General features: G+C 43.2%; 1 protein-coding gene across 1 annotated transcript in view; it reads left to right on the forward strand.

Moving 5' to 3' along the window:
* Window positions 1-23,599, forward strand: part of MYO16 (myosin XVI) — a 397,000-nt gene that overhangs the window by 84,717 nt on the left and 288,684 nt on the right. Inside the window, exons 6-8 of the mRNA XM_068984571.1 lie at window positions 6,529-6,654; window positions 18,387-18,462; window positions 21,104-21,257. Coding sequence (XP_068840672.1) covers window positions 6,529-6,654; window positions 18,387-18,462; window positions 21,104-21,257 — 356 coding nt within the window. The remainder of the gene's footprint in view (window positions 1-6,528; window positions 6,655-18,386; window positions 18,463-21,103; window positions 21,258-23,599) is intronic.

A 23,599-nucleotide genomic window follows, 5' to 3' on the forward strand; every position in this document is an offset into this window, starting at 1 on the left:
CCTTCTTCAGGGGATCTTCCGGACCCAAGGATCGAACCCAGGCCTCCTGGACTGCAGGCTGATTCTTTACTGACTGAGCTATGAGGGAAACCCGAGTGTGATGATAACTTACTCACAAATAAATCCGGTTGCCTTAGAAGCAGAATTCCTTTATACGAAAACATTGAAAACTTCCTATCCCCTGATCTCATCATGGTAGTTCAGTTTGCAGTAAGAAAGGAAACCAGGAGGACAGGACGAGGGGTGGGTGGACTGGAGTGCGGCTCCCCTCGCGGATGCCTCGGGAACACACCCTCGGATGCGGAGGATCTCACCCGGCACCAGCTGAGATCCACGCAAAACCCGGGAGGGTGAAGGAAGGAGGGAGAAGGAGGACACTGAGCAGGACCAGACCTGCACCCAAGACAGCAGGTGGGGCTGGGGGACAGAAGCGGGGGTCTGATCCCCCGTTGGGGAGACTGTTCCGGACAGAGGACAAGCATCAGCGGCTCCTGGAGAGTGCCGCAGCTCATCCGTGACCTGCTGCATGGAATGAGAACCACGCGGACAGTCCTTCCCACAGCACTCCGTACCTAGCAGGGACGCACGTCCTCTGGACTGCGCAGAGGCGGCTGGGAGCTGGGGCTTGGGGATTGGAGAGCAATCCCAGGGCAAGATCTGCTGTTGACTGCAGGGAGGTGGCCGGAGGAGTCGTGAGGGATGGGAGTATGGTGCGGAATGCCTTCGGAAGAACGCCTGGCAGACACGGAGGCCGGGCGTTGCTGCTGAGTCATGCCTGGGGTGGAGCCGTCACTGTAGTCTTTCTCTCCCCGGTTTTTCCAGGGGTCATGTATGGATGTGAGAGTTGGACTATAAAGAAAGCTGAGTGCAGAAGAATTGATGCTTTTGAACTGTGGTGTTGGAGAAGACTCCTGAGAGTCCCTTGGACTGCAAGGAGATCCAACCAGTCCATCCTAAAGGAGATCAGTCCTGGGTGTTCATTGGAAGGACTGATGTTGAAGCTGAAACTCCAATACTTTGGCCACCTGATGCAGAGAGCTGACTCATTGGAAAAGACCCTGATGCTGGGAGAGATTGAGGGCAGGAGTAGAAGGGGGCAACAAGGACGAGATGGTTGGATGGCATCACTGACTCAGTGGACAGGGGTTTGGGTAGACTCTGGCAGTTGGTGATGGACAGGGAGGCCTGGGGTGCTGTGGTTCACAAAGAGTCGGACACGACTGGGTGACTGAACTGAACTGAACTGAGTGCTGTAGCTGCTGCATCCGAGGCCGCTGATGTTCCTGCACACTTGGTGCCACAGAGTCCCCTCGATCTGAGCAGCTGAACCACCTCCACGCTTGATTCTCACTGAGGCAGAGCTGCCAGAGGTTAGCAAAATCTCCAAGAGGGCCATATCTCCTGTGCATGTTGGCTGCCAGGTACCCTGTGTACCTGGCCCTTCCAGGGTCCCCACAGTCCAAGCGGCTGTGCTCCCTCCATAGCTGGTCCTCCCTGGGACAGAGCCAGGTCCTCCAGGGCAGCCTCAGGAGCAAACCCCTGCAGAGACACGCAGGCAGCTGTGGAGGTAAAACCTCAGCCTAGCCCCAGGGGCCGTGCGGCTAAGAAGAGGATCGAAAACCTTCCCACCAGCTGTACAAGCTGCAGACTAAATCCACATGAACAGCTAGGCAGACTCTGTCTGTGGAAGATATAAAAAGTCAGTGAGATTCCCCGCAAAAGAAAACATCCCAGCTCTGGCAGCTGTAGACCTGGGAGGCAAGGACGTGCGGGAATAGGGCCAGGCGAAAGCGTAGGCTGCCCCCACAGCGGGTCTAGAGACCAGGGCAGAGTTGGGGGGCATCCGGGGGAGGGGAGGTGGACTGTGATTCACAGTGAGGGGAAGGATGCCCTGACAGCTGAGATCTAACAAAACCATGTATTATTATTGTATTTTGAATCATTGGATTTTTTTTCTTTTTTCTGTGGTTGTTTTATTTTTATTACTAGTTCTATTTAAAGCTTTTGAGAACTTTTATTTAATCACACTTTTTATTTTCTTTATATACTTCTTCATCACTCTGGCTTTTTGTGGTTCTGCAGTTTGTTTTCTTTAATTTTTGCTGTTGTTTGTTTTTCTCACTGTTCTTTGCTGTTCTGGTTGTTCTGTAATATGTGAAATATTTTCCTGAACTTCTGTTTACCTTTGCCCTCCTGCTCTTTGTCTTTTCTCCCTTTGTTCCGTCTTGTCTGTTTGTCTGTCTGGTGTGCTCCACTCACCGGTCGGCCCCCTCATTCGGTCTTGCTTTGGTTTACGTTTTCGCTGGCTTTGGTTTTAATTGGTCGACACTATTCTCAGTGTCCTCTGTTCACCAGGTAACTTTCTTGTGCTTTGTTTTCTATGAACTATTTTGCTCGACTGTGTGTATGTATTTGTCCCTTTTTTTGGGTCTAATGTTACATTTGCCCGTTGTCTGGGGTTCGTCATTTGTTTCTTGCTTCACTTTTTGTTTTTGTGGGTTTCTTTTAATCCCCTTTTAATGCCACATCAAACGTCTTGCGGGATCTCGGTTCCCCGGCCAGAGATCGGGCCTGAGCCTCGAGTGAGAGCAGTGAGTCCAGAGCAGTAGCCTGGACTGGTGAACTCCTGATCCCAGGGAGCACTGATTAGTGAGAGCTGCCGTGAAGGCCTCCTGCTGGACCCAAGACCCGCCATTACCCAACGGCCGGCGGCACCCAGTGCAGGACACCTCACCCAAACACCAAGCAAGAAAAAATCCGCAGACTCAGTCATCAGCAGACAGGCTTCCCACAGGCACCCCACCACATACCACCTCACACAGCCCTGCCCGCCAGAGGAAAACACTCACCCCCTCCCACCAGAGCACAGGTGCAAGGCCTTCCCAACACGAAGGCTACAGAAACCTTTGGGCCAGCCTCACCCACCAAGGGCAGAAGCCAAAAGGGAGAAGAAGGATGGCCCTAAAACCTGGGAAAAGGAGACCTCAAACCCAGTAAGTTAGAAAAAAGTGAAAAGACAGAGAAATATTGCACAAATGAAGAAACAAGGTTAAAGACTCACAAGACCCAATAAATGCAAACTAGCTGGAAAAGAATTCTGTGTAATGGTAGTGAAGATGATACAAAATCTGAGAAATAGGCAGGGAAAAATGCAAGCATTATTTAACACATATAATGATGACCTAGAAGAAATAAAGAATAAACAGTGACAAACAACACAATTACTGAAATTAAAGAAACTATGGAACAAATCAATAGAGGAAGTGAGGCAGAAAACAGATAAACGAGCTGGAAGACAGAATGGTGGAAATAACTGCTAACAAACAGAATAAAGAGAAAGAATAAAGATAATTTAGGATACTCTCAGAGACCTCTGGAACAATATTAAACATACCAACATTCAAATTATGGGGTTCCCAGAAGAAGAAGAGAAAGAGAAAGCGTCTGAGAGATTTTTGAAGGGATTGTAGTTGAAAACTTCCCTAATGTGGGAAAGGAAATAATAAAGTCCAAGAAGTGCCGAGAGTCCCGTTCAGGATAAAGCACCAGCATGTTGAGACACATACTAATCAAACTGACAAAGGTTAAACATAAAGGAAAAATATTAAAAGCAGCAAGGGAAAAGCAACAAGTGGCATACAAGGGACACCCCATATGATTAATAGCCGATCTTTCAGCAGAAACTCTGCAGGCCGGAAGGGAGTGGCAGGATATATTTAAAGTACTGAAAGGGAAAAAACCTACAACCAAGGCTACTCTACTTGGCAAGGATCTCATTCAAAATTGATGGAGAAATAAAAGTTTTACAGACAAGCAAAAGTTCAGAGAAGTTAGCACCTCCAAACCAGCTTCACAACAAATATTAAAGGGACTTCTATAGGCAGGAAGCACAACGAAAGGAAAAGACCTACAAAAACAAGCCCAGAGCAGTTAAGAAAATCCAACAGGAACGTAGACACTAGCAGTTACTCTACATGTGAATGGATTAAACACTCCAGCTAAAAGACACAGACTGGCTGAATGATGTAAAAACAAGACTCCTGTCTATGCTGTCTACAAGAGACCCACTTCAGACATAGAGACACATACAGGCTGAAATTGAGAGGATGGAAAAAGATACTCCATGCAAGTGGAAATCAAAACTGGAGTAGCAATTCTCATATCAAACAAAACAGACCTTAAAAAGTATTACAAGAGATAAGGAAAGACACTATATAATGAGCAAGGGATCAATCCAAGGGAAATACATAACAATTTAAAATATTTATGCACCCAGCATAAGACCACCTCAATACGTAAGGCAAATGCCAACAGACATAAAGGGAAATTGTTAGTAATGCTGGAGAGGGCGTGAAGAAAGGGAATTCTCTTGCACTGTTGGTTGTAATGTAAACTAATACAGCCACTGTGGAGAACAGCATGGGGATATCTTAAAACAAACAAACTAGGAATGAAGCTACCATATGACCCAACAATCCCACTACTGGGCATGTTCTCTGAGGAAACCATAATTGAAAGACAACATGTATCTCAGTGTTCATTGCAGGACTGTTTACAACAACTAGGATGTGGAAGCAACCTAGATGTCCATCGGTAAATGAATGGATAAAGAAGCTGTGGTACATATATATATATATATATATATATATATTATATATATATATATATAATGGAATATTACTCAACATTTTTAGGAACACACTTGAGTCAGTTCTAATGAGGTGGATGAACCTAGAGCCTATTATACACAGTGAAGTAAGTCAGAAAGAGAAAAATAACACATGCTTTATAACTACAACTATATATATATATATATATATATATATATATATATATATATATATGCAATCTCAAAAGATGTTACTGATGAACCCATTTGCAGGTCAGCAATGGAGAGGCTTTATTCTTTGGGGCTTCAAAATCACTGCAGATGGTGAATGCAACCATGAGATTAAAAGACACTTGCGTCCAAAAGTCCGTTATACACAGCTGTGTCTTTTTTCCTGTCTTGCATACAGGGTCGTCATTGCCATCTTTCTAAATTCCATATATATGTGTTAGTATACTGTATTGGTGTTTTTCTTTCTGGCTTACTTCACTCTGTATAATCGGAGAGAGAGGGAGAGGGCGGGATGATTTGGGAGAATGGCATTCTATCATGTATACTATCATGTAAGAATTGAATCGCCAGTCTATGTCTGACGCAGGATACAGCATGCTTGGGGCTGGTGCATGGGGATCACCCACAGAGATGTTATGGGGAGGGAGGTGGGAGGGGGTTTCATGTTTGGGAACACATGTAAGAATTAAAGATTTTAAAATTTAATAAAAAAAAAAAATAAAAAAATAAAAGACACTTGCTCCTTGGTAGAAAAGCTATGAGCAACCTAGACAGCATATTAAAAAGCAGAGACATTACTTCACCAACAAACATCCATCTAGTCAAACTTATGGTTTTTCTAGTAGTCATGTATGGATGTGAGAGTTGGACTATAAAGAAAGCTGAGTGCCAAAAAATTGATGCTTCTGAACTGTCATGTTGGAGAAGACTCTTGAGAGTCCCTTGGACTGCAAGGAGATCCAACCAGTCCATTCTGAAGGAGATCAGTCCTGAATATTCATTGGCAGGACTGAAGCTGAAGCTCCAATACTTTGGCCACCTGATGTGAAGAGCTGACTCACTGGAAAAGCCCCTGATGCTGGGAAAGATTGAAGGCAGGAGGAGAAGGGGATGACAGAGGATGAGATGGTTGGATGGCATCACTGATTCAATGGACATGAGTTTGAGCAAGCTCTAGGAGTTGGTGACGGACAAGGAAGCCTGGCGTGCTGCAGTCCATGGGGTCATACAAAGCTGGACATGACTGAGCGGCTGAACTGAACTGAGCTGGAGATGCAGACATAGAAAACAGACTTGTGATCACAGTGTGGGAAGGAGAGCGCAGGACAGATGGCGGGAGCAGTGTGGAATCACATACGTTACCACATGTAAAATAAGTAGCCAGTGGAAATTTGCTGTATTTCTCAGGAAGTTCAAACCAGTGCTGTGACACACCAGAGGGGAGATTTGGGGTGAGAAGTGGGAGGGGGGTCCCAGAGGGAGGGGATGTATATGTACCTGTTGCTGATTCATGCTGATGTATGGCAGAAACCAACACAACACTCTAAAGTGATTATCCTTCAATTAAAAATAAATTTAAAAAAAGAAGGGATAGTGTACCTAAAAAACTTATTTTGTATTTGAAAGTATTCAGATTATAGTAGTCGAAAGGAGCACTGGAGAGGGAAACAATTACATAAAAAAATGCATGTTGTCAGAGTCAGTAAATAATATTTAGCTCATAAGCTTTTTTTTCCCCCGAAGAATAGTGATGTCCACTTGTACAAAATCATATATAACTTCTTTTTTAAAGGTCTTTGTATTTTAGCTCCGATACTTCATTAAATGCATCTCTTCAAACCACCAAATGCAGTGCCCGGCTGTCCCTGCTCTTTCACGGTAAATGACGGAGTGTGTTTCTGTCGCAGCTGCACATGGCCTGCGCCAGTGGCTACAAGGAAGTCGTGTCCCTCCTCCTGGAGCACGGCGGGGACCTCAATGCCGCAGACGATCAGGACTGGACCCCGCTTCACCTGGCAGCGAAGTATGGCCAGGTAAAAGCTGCCCTGAAGTCATTATTAAAGCTGTCGTATGACCATTGCATCATTTCCTATTTAAGTTTTTTCAAAATGTGGACTGACATGATGTACCTTGACTTTTAATGGGGTTGTTTTACTGAGAAGATATGCTTTTGGTTGAAAGAAAAATTTTACTTTCCAAAGGAGCTTTCATAACCTCCATTCCTCAACACTCTGCATAACGTACTCAGACTCATTGAAGAAATAGTCAAAACCAGAAACAGTCTTTATAGAATGGTCTTAATACTATTTTTTTAAACATTATATAGTCCTTTTCAGTGTACAGGTTTCCTGAGTCTATAATAATTGTGTTTGTTTTCTGCAGTTAGTAGATTTAAAGCAAAATAACATTTTATATTTTATTTTCCTTAATAAATTATATTTCATTGTAACAAATGAAGGATGATAGCAGAGTTCTTTCTCTGAATTGACTCTCAGTTGATTGATTCTCAATTGATTATCTATAGCTAATATATCTTAGGGACTTCCCTGGTGGCTCAGATGGTTAAGCGTCTGTCTATAATGCGGGAGACCCAAGTTCGATCCCTGGGTCAGGAAGATCCCCTGGAGAAGGAAATGGCAATCCACTCCAGTACTATTGCTGGAAAATCCCATGGACATAGGAGCCTGGTAGGCTATAGTCCATGTGGTCGCAAAGAGTCGGACACGACTGAGCAACTTCATCTCACCTCAATATATCTTGAGTTACTATTGCACAAACTAACTTCTCACTAGGTTATGACTTACCATGAAGAAGAAATTCAATTTTATTTAATTGATGTGAGTGAATGTAATTCAGCAGTATTCATAATAATTTGCTGATGTTAAAGTTGATTTTTTAAAAGATATACAATATGTTGTGTTAGGGAAAGTCTTAGTATTAATAGTATAAAATATAACTTAGGTTACATGTATATGAAGATTTGAGCTAAACTTCTTGATGTCCAAGCATTAGTTTAGTGCAAACTATGTCACTCACTGAATTCATAGTAAGTTAAATCCCTTAGATACTAGCCAATGTGTAGAATATGTATCATACAAGTTGAATCATCCGGTTGTTGAAAACACTGAAATTATTTGCATCTCAGGCATGTTAGGAAAAGTATATTACTTGAGGATATGCCGCTTCCAAACTAATAGGAACACTGTTTGCTTTGACAACATTCCTGTAGAAAAAGATTCATTGATTCAATAAACATTTTTATCATGCTGTTAGTAACACCAGGTCTGTGCTTCTAGCAAGCATGTGTGTGTAAGTGAATGGCTGTGTTGAGGAGCTGAGGCTGGAGGTAGCTAAAAGCATTGGCCTCAGAGTTCCGGCTTTCCAGTTCTCTCGAGATCACAGGAGTCCTGGGGCATCAAAAGTACACCATCAATCTAACAGTAGTCCACCCGAGCACAGAAGCATCCCAGGATGCGCGAGGGGAGAAGTTCCGTAGAAAATAGAGAAGAGGACTTATAAGCTGGTACTGTTTCCTTGGACACAACTTACTGGCTTGTGCTGAAGAGGTGATGGTCAGTGAATTATCAAAATGTGCCCAAGGTAGTCGGAGATCGCTTCCAGAAGGAACGAAATCGGAAAGTGATGAAATGTCGCAGAGCGCTGCGCAAACTTGAATGCATCATTTGACCCAGCTTTTCACTTTGGCTGACAGGACTTTTAGATTTGGGGTCAGGCATCATTTCAGAGTAACTGATTGGTTCCCTTAACCACTTTCATAAGATTATCAACTCTGGAGGAACAGGACTAGATTTAAGAAAAAAAAATTTTTTGAAGACATGTCACTATTGATCAGTTATTAGACATTTAAATGGTTTTATCAGAACCCAGCATCTGTTTTCTGTTTTATTTGCCTGCAGGTCAAATGAAATATTTGGTAGGAGTCGATGTATTCTGTTTGCTGTGGTATTTTTCAGTTCTGTGATTTCCATTTGGTTCCTTCTTTTAACTCCTGTGTCTTTGAAGAGGTGTTCTGTTTTATAATTCAAGAGAATTTGTAATTGCTTGTTGAAGCATTCTTATGATGCTTGCATTAAAATCATCATCAAATAATTTCAGCATCTTCATCTTCATATATGGTGTCAACTGGTTGTCTTTTATCAATCAAGATGTACTCTTCTGATTTTTATTTCACTAGGATGAGTGGCTTTTAGTTGTTTCTTGGACATTTTGACTGTTTTGTTAGGAGAATCTTGGTCCTATGGAAATCTTCTATTTTAGCAAACAGCAGCTCTGTTCAGCTTTAGCATCCAGGTTCTGGGTCTACTTGAGTGGGATGTGGGTCCAGTGATGGTTTAATCTTCAGATCCTTCGAGGTATTATTTTGGTGTGCTTGGTTTACCTGGGTCCCTGGGGTTCTTGCCAGTTTCTTTTCGGTGCCCCAGGAGGGATGGAAGGTGTTTCCTTGGGCCAAGCCGCCCATGTCTCTGGGTAGGGTAGAAGAATCTCTATGGAGATAGCAAACTTCCAGGGCTGGGGGCTTTTGATTGTGCCCCCCGCCCCCGCTCACAAGCACCCCTTCCTTAGCCACACTTGTCTCTCATGGAGGGGGGCGGTCAATCTCATTGGATACAGAGTGCCTCCCCTGGCATTTACGGTTCGCAGGGTCGTGGTGCCAGCTCCACCTGACATTGTCAGGGAGACATGGTTTGAAAGATGTGGGAAGCATGTCCCTGCCCTCCAGTTCCGTTGCTGGGTTGGGCTGGAAGCACCGGGCCCAGAGGTGCCCTTCTCTGCTGCGTGTGAGGACACAGACCTCACTGCCTCCCTGCGGTTCCTCCCCTCCACGGGTGCTGAGCCAGTCCATCTTCCTTCTTCCACTCGTCAGAGTTCTTCAGGGATTGCTTGCTTTTTCCCGGGTTTATTGTAATTAGTGGGGAGGACCAGTAAGACATCAGTCTGAGCTGGTCTGTTTTAAAACAACCGCTTCTGTTTTTTTTTTTTAAAAAAATGCTTATTTCTGGAGAAGGAAATGGCAACCCACTCCAGTGTTCTTGCCTGGAGAATCCCAGGGACGGGGGAGCCTGGTGGGCTGCCGTCTATGGGGTCGCACAGAGTCGGACACGACTGACGCGACTTAGCAGCAGCAGCAGCAGCAGCAGAGCTTAATGTAAGACACAGAAGCCCAACACAAGTGCTGCTTTGTTCACAAAACTTCCTGGAACTGTTGTCATACAAAAGTCAAGACACAGAAGAATCATGGATGAATCAGGCAGGGAGCGCCAGAGGACATCAGGATTCCACCCCCTTGTCTGTCACAGTCCACAACCTTCCTGATCTATGATCCAAAGCCTTTCTAGATCTATGCTCTTAGCCTAGAGAAACACAGTCATGAACTTATGTGGGAAATATGATTCAACATTTGCATGTAGTTTACAAAAGGAAGAGTAATTAAGATGAATGCTATTGTTACTGTATTTCCCTTGTACTTGCTACATTTCCAACACTCACCATTTATTCATGATTAATGGTAAAGGAATTAAGTTCTTGGCTCACATACTGTTGAAGCCTGACTCAGAGTATTTTGAGCATTACTTAGCTAGCATGAAAAACGAGTGCAATTTGCAATAGTTTGAACATTCTTCAGTGCTACCTTTCTTTGGGATTGGAATGAAAACGGACCTTTCCCAATCTTGTGGCCACTGCCAAGTTTTCCAAATTTGCTGTCATATTGAGTGCAGCACTTTAACAGCATCATCCTTTAGCATTAGAAATAGCTCAGCTGGAATTCCATCACTTCCACTAACTTTGTTTGTAGTGATGCTTCCTAAGGCCCACTTGACTTCACACTCCAGGATGTCTGGCTCTAGCTGAGTAATGACAGTGAGAACTTCCAGATGTTCAAGCTGGATTTAGAAAAGACAGAGGAACCAGAGATCAAACTGCCAACATCTGTTGGATCATAGAAAGAGCAAGAGAATTTCAGAAAAACATCTACTTCTGCTTCATTGACAATGCTAAAGCCTTTGACCATGTGGATCACAACAAACTGTGGAAAATTCTTAAAGAGGTGGGAATACAAAACCACCTTTCCTACCTCCTGAGAAACCTGCATGTCAAAAAGCAACAGTTAGAATCAGACATGGAACAATGGACTGGTTCCAAATTGGGAAAGGAGTACCTCAAGGTGGTATATCGTTACCCTGCTTATTTAACTTATATGCCAAGTAGTTCATGTGAAATGCCAGGCTGGATGAAGCACAACCTGGAATCAAGGCTGCCGGAAGAAATATCAATAACCAAAGATATGCAGGTGACACCGCCCTTATGGCAGAAAGTGAAGCTGAGCTAAAGAGCCTCTTGAAAATGAAAGAGGAGAGTGAAAAAGCTGGCTTAAACCTCAACATTCAAAAACCTAAGATCATGGCATCTAGTCTCATCACTTCATGGCAAATAGATGGGGAAACAGTGGAAACAGTGGCAGACTTTATTTTCTTGAGCTCCAAAATCACTGCAGATGGCGACTGCAGCCATGAAATTCAAAGACGCTTGCTCCTTGGAAGAAAAGCTATGACAAACCTAGACAGCATATTATAAAACAGAGACATAACTTTGCAACAAAGGTCCATATAGTCAAAGTTGTGGTTTTTCCAGTACTCACATGTGGATGTGAGAGTTGGACCATAAAGAAGGCTGAGCGCCAAAGAATTGATGCTTTTGAACTGTGGTGTTGGAGAAGACTCTTGAGAGTCCCTCAGACTGCAAGGAGATCCAACCAGTCAATCCTAAAGGAAATCAGTCCTGGATATTCATTGGAGAGACTGATGCTGAAGCTGAAGCTCCAATAGTTTGGCCACCTGATGCAAAGAGCCAGCTCATTAGAAAAGACCTTGATGCTGGGGTAGATTGAAGTTGGGAGAAGAGAACAACGGAGGATGAGATGGTTGGATGGCATCACCTACTGAGATGCTGAAAGACAGGGAAGCCTGGCGTGCTGCAGTTCATGGGGCTGCAGAGAGGCAGGCATGACTGAGCGACTGGACAGCGACAACAGATGAGTTAAGAAATGCTTTACAGTTGCTGCATTTTCCCCCCCAAACCAGCTGCACAATATCTGACCCCAACTTTTATGAAACATATTTCTCCTTTTGGGGATTCCTGTTTCTCCTTCTGTTTCTCAGACACTGCCCCACACCCTGACACACTTGCAGGTCATTCTGCACATCTCAGGGATTAAAGCAGCTTTGTGCTGAGGATTTCCAGGGCCTCTCACTGGTTCTGGGCACCTGCCAGCCCTTGTTGGCCGTGTGAGCCTGACCACACTCACCGAGTCTCCCTCCCTAGAGCATGGCCCCAGCCAGGGTCGTCGAACAGTGAGAACCATCCCCTTTTGGTTACGTAGCTCAGAAGAGTGGGGAGGACCATGGAGGCAAATGTATCAGACAGTCAGGGAGCCAGTGTCCAAGTCAGCTGATCCAGCTGCTGGCTTCACACAGACGTGCAGCCCAAAGTTCTCCAAAAGTACATTGATGGTGTGCGCATGAGGCGGATTTTAAACAAAGTCGTCTCACCATTATCCTCTGCATCTCTGGAAAGTGACTCACCATTGATTCAGAGTTTTCTAAATCCTTAAACACTTTGATACTAAGGATAGGCTCTGACGATCATCTGTCTTTTCTGTTTTAATCCATTAAACCTACGCAAATGGAGTCGCCCCCAGAAGATAGGACCCAGCATAGCAGAGTTTGTCTGCGTTGCCCTGTGGGCTTTCCTGGTGTCCAGCAGAGTCACTGAAGCACCTGAATGGCCGGATCTATCAGCCCAGAACCAAAAGCTGAGCGCTGGCCCTGAGTCATAGAACAGGGCTTTGCTATTAGAATACAAAACTCCAAACCCAAAATACTCTTCCTTGATTTAGATCCAAGAAACAACTGAGATTTATGTTAATAGAGGATTCTGAGCAGATTGCATCTTAATTATTTTGTCAAGAAAATAACCGTATGATATTTTAAAAACTTGTTCACCCATAAAAATACCATTTAATATTCATTTTGGGAATGAGTATTACTTTCAAAAGAGATATTATCTGGATATCAGTTTATATGCACAGGAGATTTATAACTCTCTAAGGAAGTAAATAAATACATCTCAGTTGAGTGGAAAAATGTTTTAGAAAGCCTCACATTTTGGAGAGACTAATTATATTTTTACAGATGTTCATAGCAACTTTAGTTTCTTATAAATGACTTACAAATATGAAGAAAGCAGTCCATAATTTATAAAAATATTTATAGTTGACATCTGTACCAGGATTTATAACTGACATGTATACATATTTTAAATCTTGCCTTTATAAATATATTAACTTTTCCAGTGAGAAAAATAATAGATGCCTATTCTTGTCTAAAACTAAGAATTGAATAAGTTATGTTAGCAATAAGTCCTTTGATTTTACAATTTTTATGATTTGCACATAAAATGGAATTTGCTTCTAGCTTTATATATATTTTTAGTGTTTATAATCAGATTGGCAATCCTGAAACAAAGGATAAAATAATCAGACAAATGTTAGATCAAATCTCCTTCCCTTCAAAATTATTTGTATCACACATCTGAGTATCTTGATGGTCAAAGGAGTTATTTGTATTCTCAAATACATTTTACCCAATTACATAAGAACTGAGACATATTCAGAGTTTTTTTCCCTTTAGGTATTTATTTTTCCATTGGAAAAAACTGAAAAACGCTCTCTGGTCTTCCTCCTACCACTCTGAGCATCAAACATCGGTCCATCCTAGGTTCCCTGTCTTCTCAGCGTGTCCATGTCTTCAGAGAACCTCACGCTTGCAGCTCCAAATACTCGCCATGATCATGGCCCCCAAAGCCTTCTCTTGAGTCTCCCAACGCATGAGGACCCCCACCCAGTGGGTTATCTCTGTCAACCTGTCCTCAGCTTCACCTTTTCCGGCCCCGGGCCTGTTACTCCTTCTGTGTTTCATCGCTTTTTTATCACAAACCTGGGCGTGGTCATTTTCCTGCCTGTCTTGTAACTGGGAAACCACTGCGCCCACAGACTCCTCCCTGGTGAATAGCTTCGAGCTGCCTGAGTTGCCGCCGTGGCCGACCAATCCGTGCATCCTCGGGGTCTGCCATCGCCCCGTGATCCGCATCGTGGTGTTCGGATTAACCCATCAGCCTCCTAGCAGAGTGCCCTGGTTCTCAGCCGCTGCACCCTCAGCAGTGGGGCCACAGTGAGATTTCTGGATGGACACACAAACAAAGTGTTCACCGCACCGCCTTTCCATGGCCGGTGACATGAAATGCCTATTCCGTAACACAGTTCCTGAGTCCCACGTGCCAGGAGTTCTGCTTAACTCTCCTTCATGATTTTTCCTATTCCCCCGCCAGGGGAGGATGCAGTGAGACTGAACTTTTAATTTCTGGAACAGGCCAGCGTGCTCATCCTTTGCATGTTCTTTGCTTTTCTCAGAGGTGTTGACTGGTTCACCCTTCCCTGCCCTGCAGCGTGGCTCGGAGTGGTCACTTCACTGTCTTTCCTGCCTTTCTGGGTCCGGTGAGATTCCCCCTCAGGCGCCCTACCTAGCACCTGCATCCATCCCGTCGCATCAGTGAGCCTGTGTTAGAAACGTCTCTAGCATTTGTCCTTACCGCTCTCCAGCCTGGGAGAACTGGGAGCAATGCAGGTTTCTTGTCTGCAGAGGGCTGGCACAGAACCCTCAGTACTTATTAACGAGAGTCACGGAACGTTCTAGTTGTGCAGACTCTTGTCTGTCCGTGCGCCACTGAACACATGTGTAGAAAGGGTGGGTGAGCACACACCACGAGACCCCTGGGCCGACGGGAGACACGCTCGGGTGGAGATCCAGGGGACAGCTGGGCACGTGCAGGCGGGGCTGGGCGTAGAGATTTTCACCGGCCGAGCCAGAGGAAGCGCACAGGATGGAGGGGGAGCGCCACGAAGGGCGGAACATGCTAGCAGTCCAAAGAGGCTGTCGAGGAGTCTGTACACCTGGCGGTTTCCAGATGGTCCTGAGTTAAGACACGTTTACTCGGGAAGATGTAGCGTGTGAGCCACTGAGTGGAGGGTATATATACATTCTGAATTCCCAGAGATCTTAACATTATAATTTCTTTTTATTAAGTGAAACAATCTCTTTTAGCTTCTGAACTAGGAATTTGGCTGTCTCTGAACACTGATTTTATTTTTTTACTTTTTAAAGAAGTCACTTAAAATGACCATCAAGGAATTAATTTTGGTGAATTTATCCAAACTAAAATATGATTATCTGAGAAATGAGTAAAGTCCATAGCCAGTGTGAATTAAATTTCAGCTTAAACACATTTTCTATCAGCCACATAGAGCCTCCTTACACACACACACACACACACACACTCAGGCACACGCACCCAGAATGTCGGTCACCTTACTGCCCTTTGATCATTTTGGTGATTACAAAGCTCCTGTAATAGTGAAGGTACATCCTTGTTTGGTCCACGCTTTACTACTTGAAGTCGTTTACCGCCAAGATCTTTTCTGAGGTTAAGACACATGTTCCAAACTACTCTGAAAGTGAAATCACCACTGGCCTGCTTAATTTAGTTCTGGAACATGCCTCGTTGATTTCCAAGTGGAAGCGCTCGGGAATTACTGACTTCCAAAAAAAAAAAAAAGGAATGGAATTCCCCAAGCGAGAGAAGCTTCTTCATTCCACAAACGAATGTTTGTTTTTACAGGCCTGAAATAAAATGGAAGTGCTTTTTGTTGTTAAAGATTTTCATGTAGGAACCCATTTGCTTTGACGACTTAAATGCTCTCTGCAGGTACAGGGGAAGCTGTGGAGGGAGGGAGGTTGTTTTCTCTCCGGAGTGCCGTGAAGAGTGAATTGAATTTAGAAAATGCAGAGTGATTGTTAGACTCTCCGACAATCTGACGTTTCTGCCGAGACGTAAAAGCCTTTGGGTGCTGCCGTTTTTTCCAAGTTGTGAAAATCAAGGGTGACCTTACTCAGCTCTTGGCTTTGCGTTCCTGCCTTTCCGTTCTCCTGTTCTTCTCTGCCGCTTTCCCTTCCTCTCCCACTCCACTCTGTTCTCTCCGCCCCCCAGCCTTTCCTCCCAACCTCCCTTCCTCTCTTATGGTTGAAAAGCAAGCAAATCTCTCTCATTGTTAATAGAAAACCAAACTCTTTCCTAACCCACTCTAATGTCCCGGGACCCTGCTCTATGCATCATATCTTTTCAGATCTCAAGAGAACATCCGTATCTTTAGTAAACTGTGTATATTTGGAGATAAAAATAAACCCTAAATAGAAGCAGTCTGCTGTAGCATGATTTAAGGGTTACTGCTCTATTTTATGTTCTGTGAAGCCAGACCCTGATTTGGGATGGGCCTGTGGGAAAGCTAGCGAGGGGGCAGACCATCTGGAATGTAGTTCAGTCCCTAATGAGGGCACTAACAAGGTCAGTGAGTGGTGGGTGGGGAAATACTCAGGAATGTTTGGACAGAGTGCTTGCATGGGTGGAGAATGACCTGCAAGCGTTGCAAAAACAACAAAGCCACAGACCAGAAAGCCAGCCCCCTTCTAATCAATATAATAAACCACGAAATGGAAGGACAAAGTTAGGAAAAGAAAGAATACAAATTCCAAAGGAATCTCCCAAAATTAAAAAAAAAAAAAAACTGGAACCATCAAATTGTTCACAGCATTTCATTAAAAGCATAAAATATATAGAAATCTTTTTTCAAAAGATGCATAAGATTTATATATTAGAAACTATTTAACGATCTAATATAAATATGAAACAATATAATACAATTAAAGGAGATCTAAATAAACGGGGCAGTACACCATATTCATGTATTGAGATGAATATTCTTGAGATGCTGTTACTGACCCTTTCAAATCTGGCCCCAGAAAGGATCCACCTGCCCACTTCACTCACAGCAGTAGAACAGCGTTGAGCAGCTGGGTTCAGAACCAAAGGGGAGCTTCTCCTTTTTTGTTAATTTAAGTAGAGTTGATTTACAGTGTTGTGTTAGTGTCCGATGTACAGCAAAGTGATTCAGTGGCCCGTGTTTACTGACTTTAGAATTCTTTTCCACTATGGTCTATTACAGGATATTGAGTATAGTCCCCTGTGTGGAAGCTTTATTCTCTGATCAGAGGACGGAGAGGTGTGGGCAGGGCTGGTTTATGGGGATCTCTCTGTAGAAGGGGGAGGAGTTCGGGGTGAGCACAGTCGCTTTGCTCACGGCTCCAATGCCAAGTGAAGATTTCTGCACATAGCCTATCACCACCACCGTCTTGAACAAGGCATACACCAAGAGATATAAACTAGAGTATTTATAACAACATTATTTGTAAGTATAGATGAATGATTGCTGTGGCTTGAATGTCCACCAAGAGGAAGGTGGCTAAGTTGTGATATGTTTGTACAATGCAATTCTGTGCAGCCAAGCAAAGGAATGAAGGGTTGTTAAACCCATCACCTCGGGGATGCTCAGAAATGCAGTATTAATTCTTGAAAGTAAAAGAAGAAGAATTCATACATCAGGACTCTCGTTCTATAAATGTCGAAAACAGATGAAGCCAAGAGATATGTTGATTAGGGGTCCTCCCATACCTAAGGAATAAGTCTTTAAAGTAAACATGGTAATCGGTAACACAAAATTCAAGACAGTGGCCAACTCCGGGAAGTAGGAACAGGGATAATTTGGGAGAAGAACACACAGAAATACCATGAATAACATTTTAAAAACTCGAGTGCATGGGACTCTTCGTTATTTGCTCTCTCAGTGGTACCTATCATTATATATACTCTTTGTATGTATCATGTGTTTTATAATAAACTTAAAAAAATATTAATCCCTCATCAAGGTACTTTATTCTGATAACTTGAGATGAAGTTCTTCTGATTGTCCGGTGGGACCTTAGGTTCCTGTTCAGCCCTGGTGCTGTAACAGATGGAGAGAAATGAGAAGTGTGACTTTCAGGAATTGCTAAAACAAAGCACTTGTTTAGTGGCTAAGTCATGTGTAACTCTTTTTTGTGACTCCGTAGACTGTAGCCCACCAGACTCCTTTGTCCATGGAATTTCCCAGGCAGTGATAATGAAGTGAGTTGCCACTTCCTTCTCCAAAACAAAGCACACTATAACGTATAAACCCTCCCGTGTGTGTGTGTGTGTGTGTGTGTGTGTGTGTGTGTGTGCGTGTGTGCTAAGTCACTTTAGTTATTTCCAACTCTTTGCCACCCCATGGACTGTATTCTGCCAGGCAACTCTGTCCATGGGATTTTCTAGGCAAGAATACTGGATTGTGTTGTCATTTCCTTCTCTAAGGGAACTTCCTGACCCAGGGATAGAACTCACATCTCCAGTTTGTCCTGCATTAGAGGTGGATTCCTTATTGCTGAGCCATCAGGGAAGCCCCATCCCTCCCAAACAATGCCCTAAAATAAACCTGGGAGATGTTAAGTGAACCTTTTCAAATCCTCAATGATTTAATTCTTATTTGATGAATAATATTTTATTTGAATGTGTTAATTGATGAAACAGTTTGAATGTCATTTTTTTGAAAAAAATGAGTAAGGTCTGGGAGCGGAGAGTCAGAAACCTTTGGGGCAGCAGGTCACGCATCCCATCCCGCTTCGGTCTGCGCCCCTGGAGGATGGTGGCTGTGGACGCTTTGGCACTGAATCCTGAGCATCCAGCGTAATTGTTACCACATCAGTTACCTTTCCTGTTTCAGGCGAACCTGGTGAAGCTTCTTCTGATGCATCAGGCAAACCCACACCTCCTGAACTGCCATGAGGAGAAGGCTTCGGGTAAGCCATGAACGTCATACCGGGCCGCTTGCCGTCGTCCTGGAGTGGCTGGCCCGTACCGCCCCAGCTACGGCGTGAGCCGGCGTCTCCTGGGACGCTCTGTGAAACGCGCCCCGCACGCCAGCCAAGCGCGTGTCACTGACTCCTGCTCTCTGCTCCGTTACGGGATCTATTAGAGGACACTTAGCGCTCACAGGGATCGTTGCATTGTTCTTCACTGCAGTGTGCTTTTGAGGCTTCAAATTTTCTGGGCAGTGATTCTTGCACTGTCGCTTACTTTAAAATAGATTTTCTAAAATACACGCTTGTTCCTTAGGGTATTTTAAAATGGTAATAGTATTTTTTTCTTTCTGCACAAATATTTATACTGCAGGCAATAGAGACTAGTATTACCAACTTAATTTAAAACTTTAACAATCTTAATGTTGCTTATTTTCTAATAAATACCTTTTAGAAGTTTTCTAGAGTTCTTTCTGCCACTCTTGTAAAACCTGAGTGCTACATTAATTTTCTAATTTTTAAAAGTTGACAATAATGTTACTACCTGTAAGTTGTTTTGTTATATTAAAAAATAAAAGTTCTAAGTAACAAAGAGAAAAATCCAGTGAAAGTAACAAAATGATATAAAATATTTGAAGGTAATAATTGATCTGAATAACATAAATATACTTATTCTTCTCATTTTTATTCCTCTAGTGACCTAAAAGCTTGTCATGCCTGAACTTTCTTATTTCATGTCAATTGCCTTGGGAGTCTCAAGGCAAAGTATGATTACCTGATAAACCTCCAAGTTAAGACAGAATGCTCTATTTCTTATTTTATCGGAATTAAGTATCATTGTCTAATGTTTATTCATCTTATTTGCTGAAAATAGACTGAAGACTTAACTAACAACTGTAAGGTAGCTTAATAGTTTCAAACTTCAGAATCATGTTAATATTAATGATAGGGTAGTAATCTTACCATTATCTACAAAAATATATGCTTGATGGTAAATATTTAAAAAGTAAATGGAAATTTGTAGCTTTTCCCAATTCTTTTCCAAACATTTTTATTGGAAATACAAGTCACATCCTCTGTTAACTCTAGTTCTAACAGAAGGTGACATTTTTTCAGGATTGTAATTCTGGCCTTTTTCCCGGAGAATAGTGTATATGATTGACCTCAGACTGCAGGGACCCCTGTCTGTCACACTTTGACCTTTCAGGTCTAGCATCAACTTGCCAAAAAAGAGAGGCCCAAGGCAATTGACAGGGACAGTCCTGGAGCCCCGGGAGTGACTCCCTGCTGGTCTAGACTCGCCCCTGGCTGCTGCGGGCCTTGTGTCTGATGAGTCTCAGACAGTATTGCCTGCATTGCTCACGCAGCATCCAGCATCCGCGTAATCCGTTTTCCATGCCATGTTGATCACAGGGGGCATTGTGATGGGGGCGTAGCAGATTCTTAGTAATCACTTGCTGATTGCATGAAAATACTTCTCACACACACGAGGTCAAGGCAGTGAGAAGCTTCAAGTAGACACAGGAAAGACGGCATCTCACGCAACTGTAAGAGGGAGGAATTAGATAACAGTGAGCTAGACACCCATTTCAGCTGCGCACAGAAATACCATTCCGTCACTGCTGCATTCTGTTCTTGCTACTTTGTGTTCTTTGACTTTGGAATGAACACGTGAAGGGTTATCTAGGGGATAAAAGCAGTTTGACATAGTGCTCTTTCTTGGTACAGAAATAATCTCCCGAGATGAGGGCCCTGAGCTGTCTCCTACTCATTACACAGCAATGATTTAATCTAAAGCAAACGATGATCAAATCCTGGCTTAAATATCTTCTTGCAGTAGCTGAGTTACTTCACCCAGCCTGTAAAGCCATGTAACTCAAGTTCATGGACGTGGGAGGTTACACAGTTTAGCCATGAGGGTCCAAAGGAGCAGCTGTGACCACCACCATGTTTCTAATTGTTACTAATATGACTTTTTCTTCAGGATGTGTTGATTTTCAGTTTCAGTTGCTAACAAGCGCAAATCTGATTAATGCACATCTATAGTGCTGCCCGAGAATGTTCGGATGCCATTGTTAATGTGTGAATTGTAGGGAAATATGATTATTTTTATTTCTTATTGAAAGTGAAAACTAGGCTATGGAGAGAGGCCAGACCCAGTGTTTTTTAAAGGTGCAACCGAGCACTTACTTGTTCATCTGCCCACTTAGCAGAATGCCTGGAGAATGCTCACTGCATGTTCTATAAGCGCCCAGTTGTTGGGAGGGTTCAGCTGTTTTCCTCTCTTGACTCACATGCACCAGGATAATGGGAGATTCTCATGGAGGAAAACCGACTTTAAGTTCTATCAAACCCAGCTTCTCAGTGATTTCGAATTTTACCCGTGACCACTCCATGAATATTATATTTGTTCTTTTCATTTGTAATTAAATATGCCACTCACTGATGTACCATGGAATGGTCTTTTAAAGTGGTGATGCTGCCATTGTATTCCCACCGTGGACTTTTCAGCTTTTTCCTTTGGCTTTTTCCTTTGTGTTGATAAGTCATAGCATGGTAAGCGTAGCAGGGTCACTGAAAGGGAGTGGTTTTCTGTGACGTCAGCACTCACTGGCTCCGATCGCCTCTTGGTTTCTTGCAGACGTCGCCGCGTCGGAGTTGATTGAGGAAATGCTGCTGAAGGCCGAGTCTGCCTGGGAAGGAAAAACGCAGGCGGCTCTCCGTGTTCAGACCTTGGCCCAAGAGGACCCTTATGAAGAGATCGTCCCTGACCTTCCGGTCCTTCCCAGCAAGCTGTGAGTGCCTCCTCCCCGATCATAAAGCCGTCGACCTCACTCGCGAGGACTCAGTCTTCTCCCTTGGCCATCCTCTCTAGTCACCTGTCATCCTTCAGTGAACGTTAAGCCTGTCTCCCAGCCAGAAGTTACAGCCTGCCTGTCCGTGTTTGCTGAACGATACTTGTGGACAGTAAATAAGTCAGGCATGAAAACCCTGCGATTTTTAAACATTACCATTTCAGTCCTTCATTCAGTTTGTCCTCATGAGACCAATGATAGTATTTTTAAGTACATTCCATAGTTCTAACTAAACCAATAACTGTCTAATGAGAAACCAAGAGATTTCCAGTAACTATCATCATGGCTAAATTTCCTCAAGTAGGGAATATTACTTCAAATGAAGTGAAGTCACTCAGTCATGTCTGACTCTTTGTGACCCCATGGACTATATAGTCCATGGAATTCTCCAGGCCAGAATCCTGGAGTGGGGAGCCTTTCCCTTCTCTGGGGGATCTTCCTGACCCAGGGATCAAACCCAGGTTTCCTGCATTGCAGGCGGATTCTTTACCAACTAAGCTATGAGAGCATTAATACAAATAGTCACTGTTTTCTGTCTTAAGTATAAAACTAATGATTTCTTACTATCTAAAGTATGTCCTAAAGACTGACACTTACTATAAACAAGGTGAGACTTAAAAACATTATGCTAAGTGAAGAAAGTCAGACACAGGAGGCCACATAAAGTATTACTGAATATAATGAAATGCCTGGAATTAGCAAATGCATCAAGACAGAAGGTACATTAGTAGTTGGATGAGCGGGGTGAGGGGAAGATGGGAAGTAACTCTGAATGGATATGGGGTTTCTTTAGCGAAATGATGGAAATTTTCTGAAAGTAGATGAGATGGTTACATGCATTTGTGAATGTGCTAAAAAGCACTGACTTGTAATCCATGAAAGTGTGAATTTTGTGCTATGTGGATTATATCTCAATAAGATAAACAGACGAGGAAAAAATATTTTAGGCTGAAAGTGAAAATCTGCTGCATACAAGCAGTGGGACCTTGAGGAAGGTGCTTCCCATCTCCGAATCTGTTTTGTCAGGCAATGGAAATTAAGTCTAATGTTAAGACTTTCTTCGGGGATAAAATCGAAAATTATATTGAAGAGCAACTCAAGTGACAGGTAGACTTGTCTAGTATAACAACTAAGCGATTTTGTAAAATTTCTTTTATCATTCATGATTGTACCTTTGTACTGTTAGAAATAAATATGAACTGGAATAAACAGACAGGATGAAAATAACTAGGTACAGTTATGTTTTAAGGCAGAAATTCTTAACTTCTATAATTGACTTTCAGACCTTGTTTAAGTGTGGGAAGGAAAAATGTGGTCATCTGAAGTCTCCTCTATAAAGAAGCCCCTTGGGCAAACTTTGGGAGATAGTGAGGGGCAGGGAAGCCTGGCGTGCTGCAGTCCATGGGGTCCCAAAGAGTCAGACACGACTGAGCAGCTGAACAAAAACAACCTCAGCTATAAAGAAGCCACAGATACTATGAATGAGAACACTTTCTTTAAAGCTGGTAAATGCGTGTATTTTTTAGAGAAAAATTGATACTGGCTGTTGATTTTTATCACAGTTTCACAGTAGTGATTGATTTGGGCAACAATATACTGAGCTACGTTGGGACATTTCAAGTAGAGGCCATGTATGAAGTCAGTCAGACAACTGACATGATTGACAGGAAACAGAAATGTATTTCTTTAAAAATTTCTTAGGCATCATTTACAAAGCAGCATTTCTCTCGTAACCCGTAGGGCTTGAGTCAGTGGTTACAACACCCAGCGTTTGGGGAGGGTTTGGGTCTCTTTCTGTCTTTTCTCCTCACCGTTGCTGAGATCTTCTGCAAACTTCCCTCCTATTTTTCCCCTTTCCTTATTTTTCCCAGGACAGATCAGGGCATATTCATTGATAGGAGAAGCATAGGGTTGTAAAGAACGTAAAACATCTTCTCTCCTCCATATAATCTACAGTTTTTCTTCTATAATTTTTTCTTCTCCCACTTTTTATCTCTCGTCCTCATTATGAAGATTTAATAAATAAAACCTCATCTGAATTATAGTTGCCCGTCTTTCTTCATCATTTAAAACCCCAGCTTCCTATTTCCTTTTTTAAAAAATAATTTATTTTAATTGGAGGCTAGTTACTTGACAATATTGTGGTGGTTTTTGCCATGCATTGACATGAATCAGCCACGGGTGTACATGTGTCCCCCGCTCCGAAGACCCCCCCCGCTTTCCTCCCCATCCCATCCCTCTGGGTTGTCCCAGCGCACTGGCTTTGAGGGCCCTGTTTCATG

The sequence above is a fragment of the Capricornis sumatraensis genome, chromosome 12, assembly GCF_032405125.1.
Source record: "Capricornis sumatraensis isolate serow.1 chromosome 12, serow.2, whole genome shotgun sequence".
Taxonomy (NCBI): Eukaryota; Metazoa; Chordata; class Mammalia; order Artiodactyla; family Bovidae; genus Capricornis; species Capricornis sumatraensis.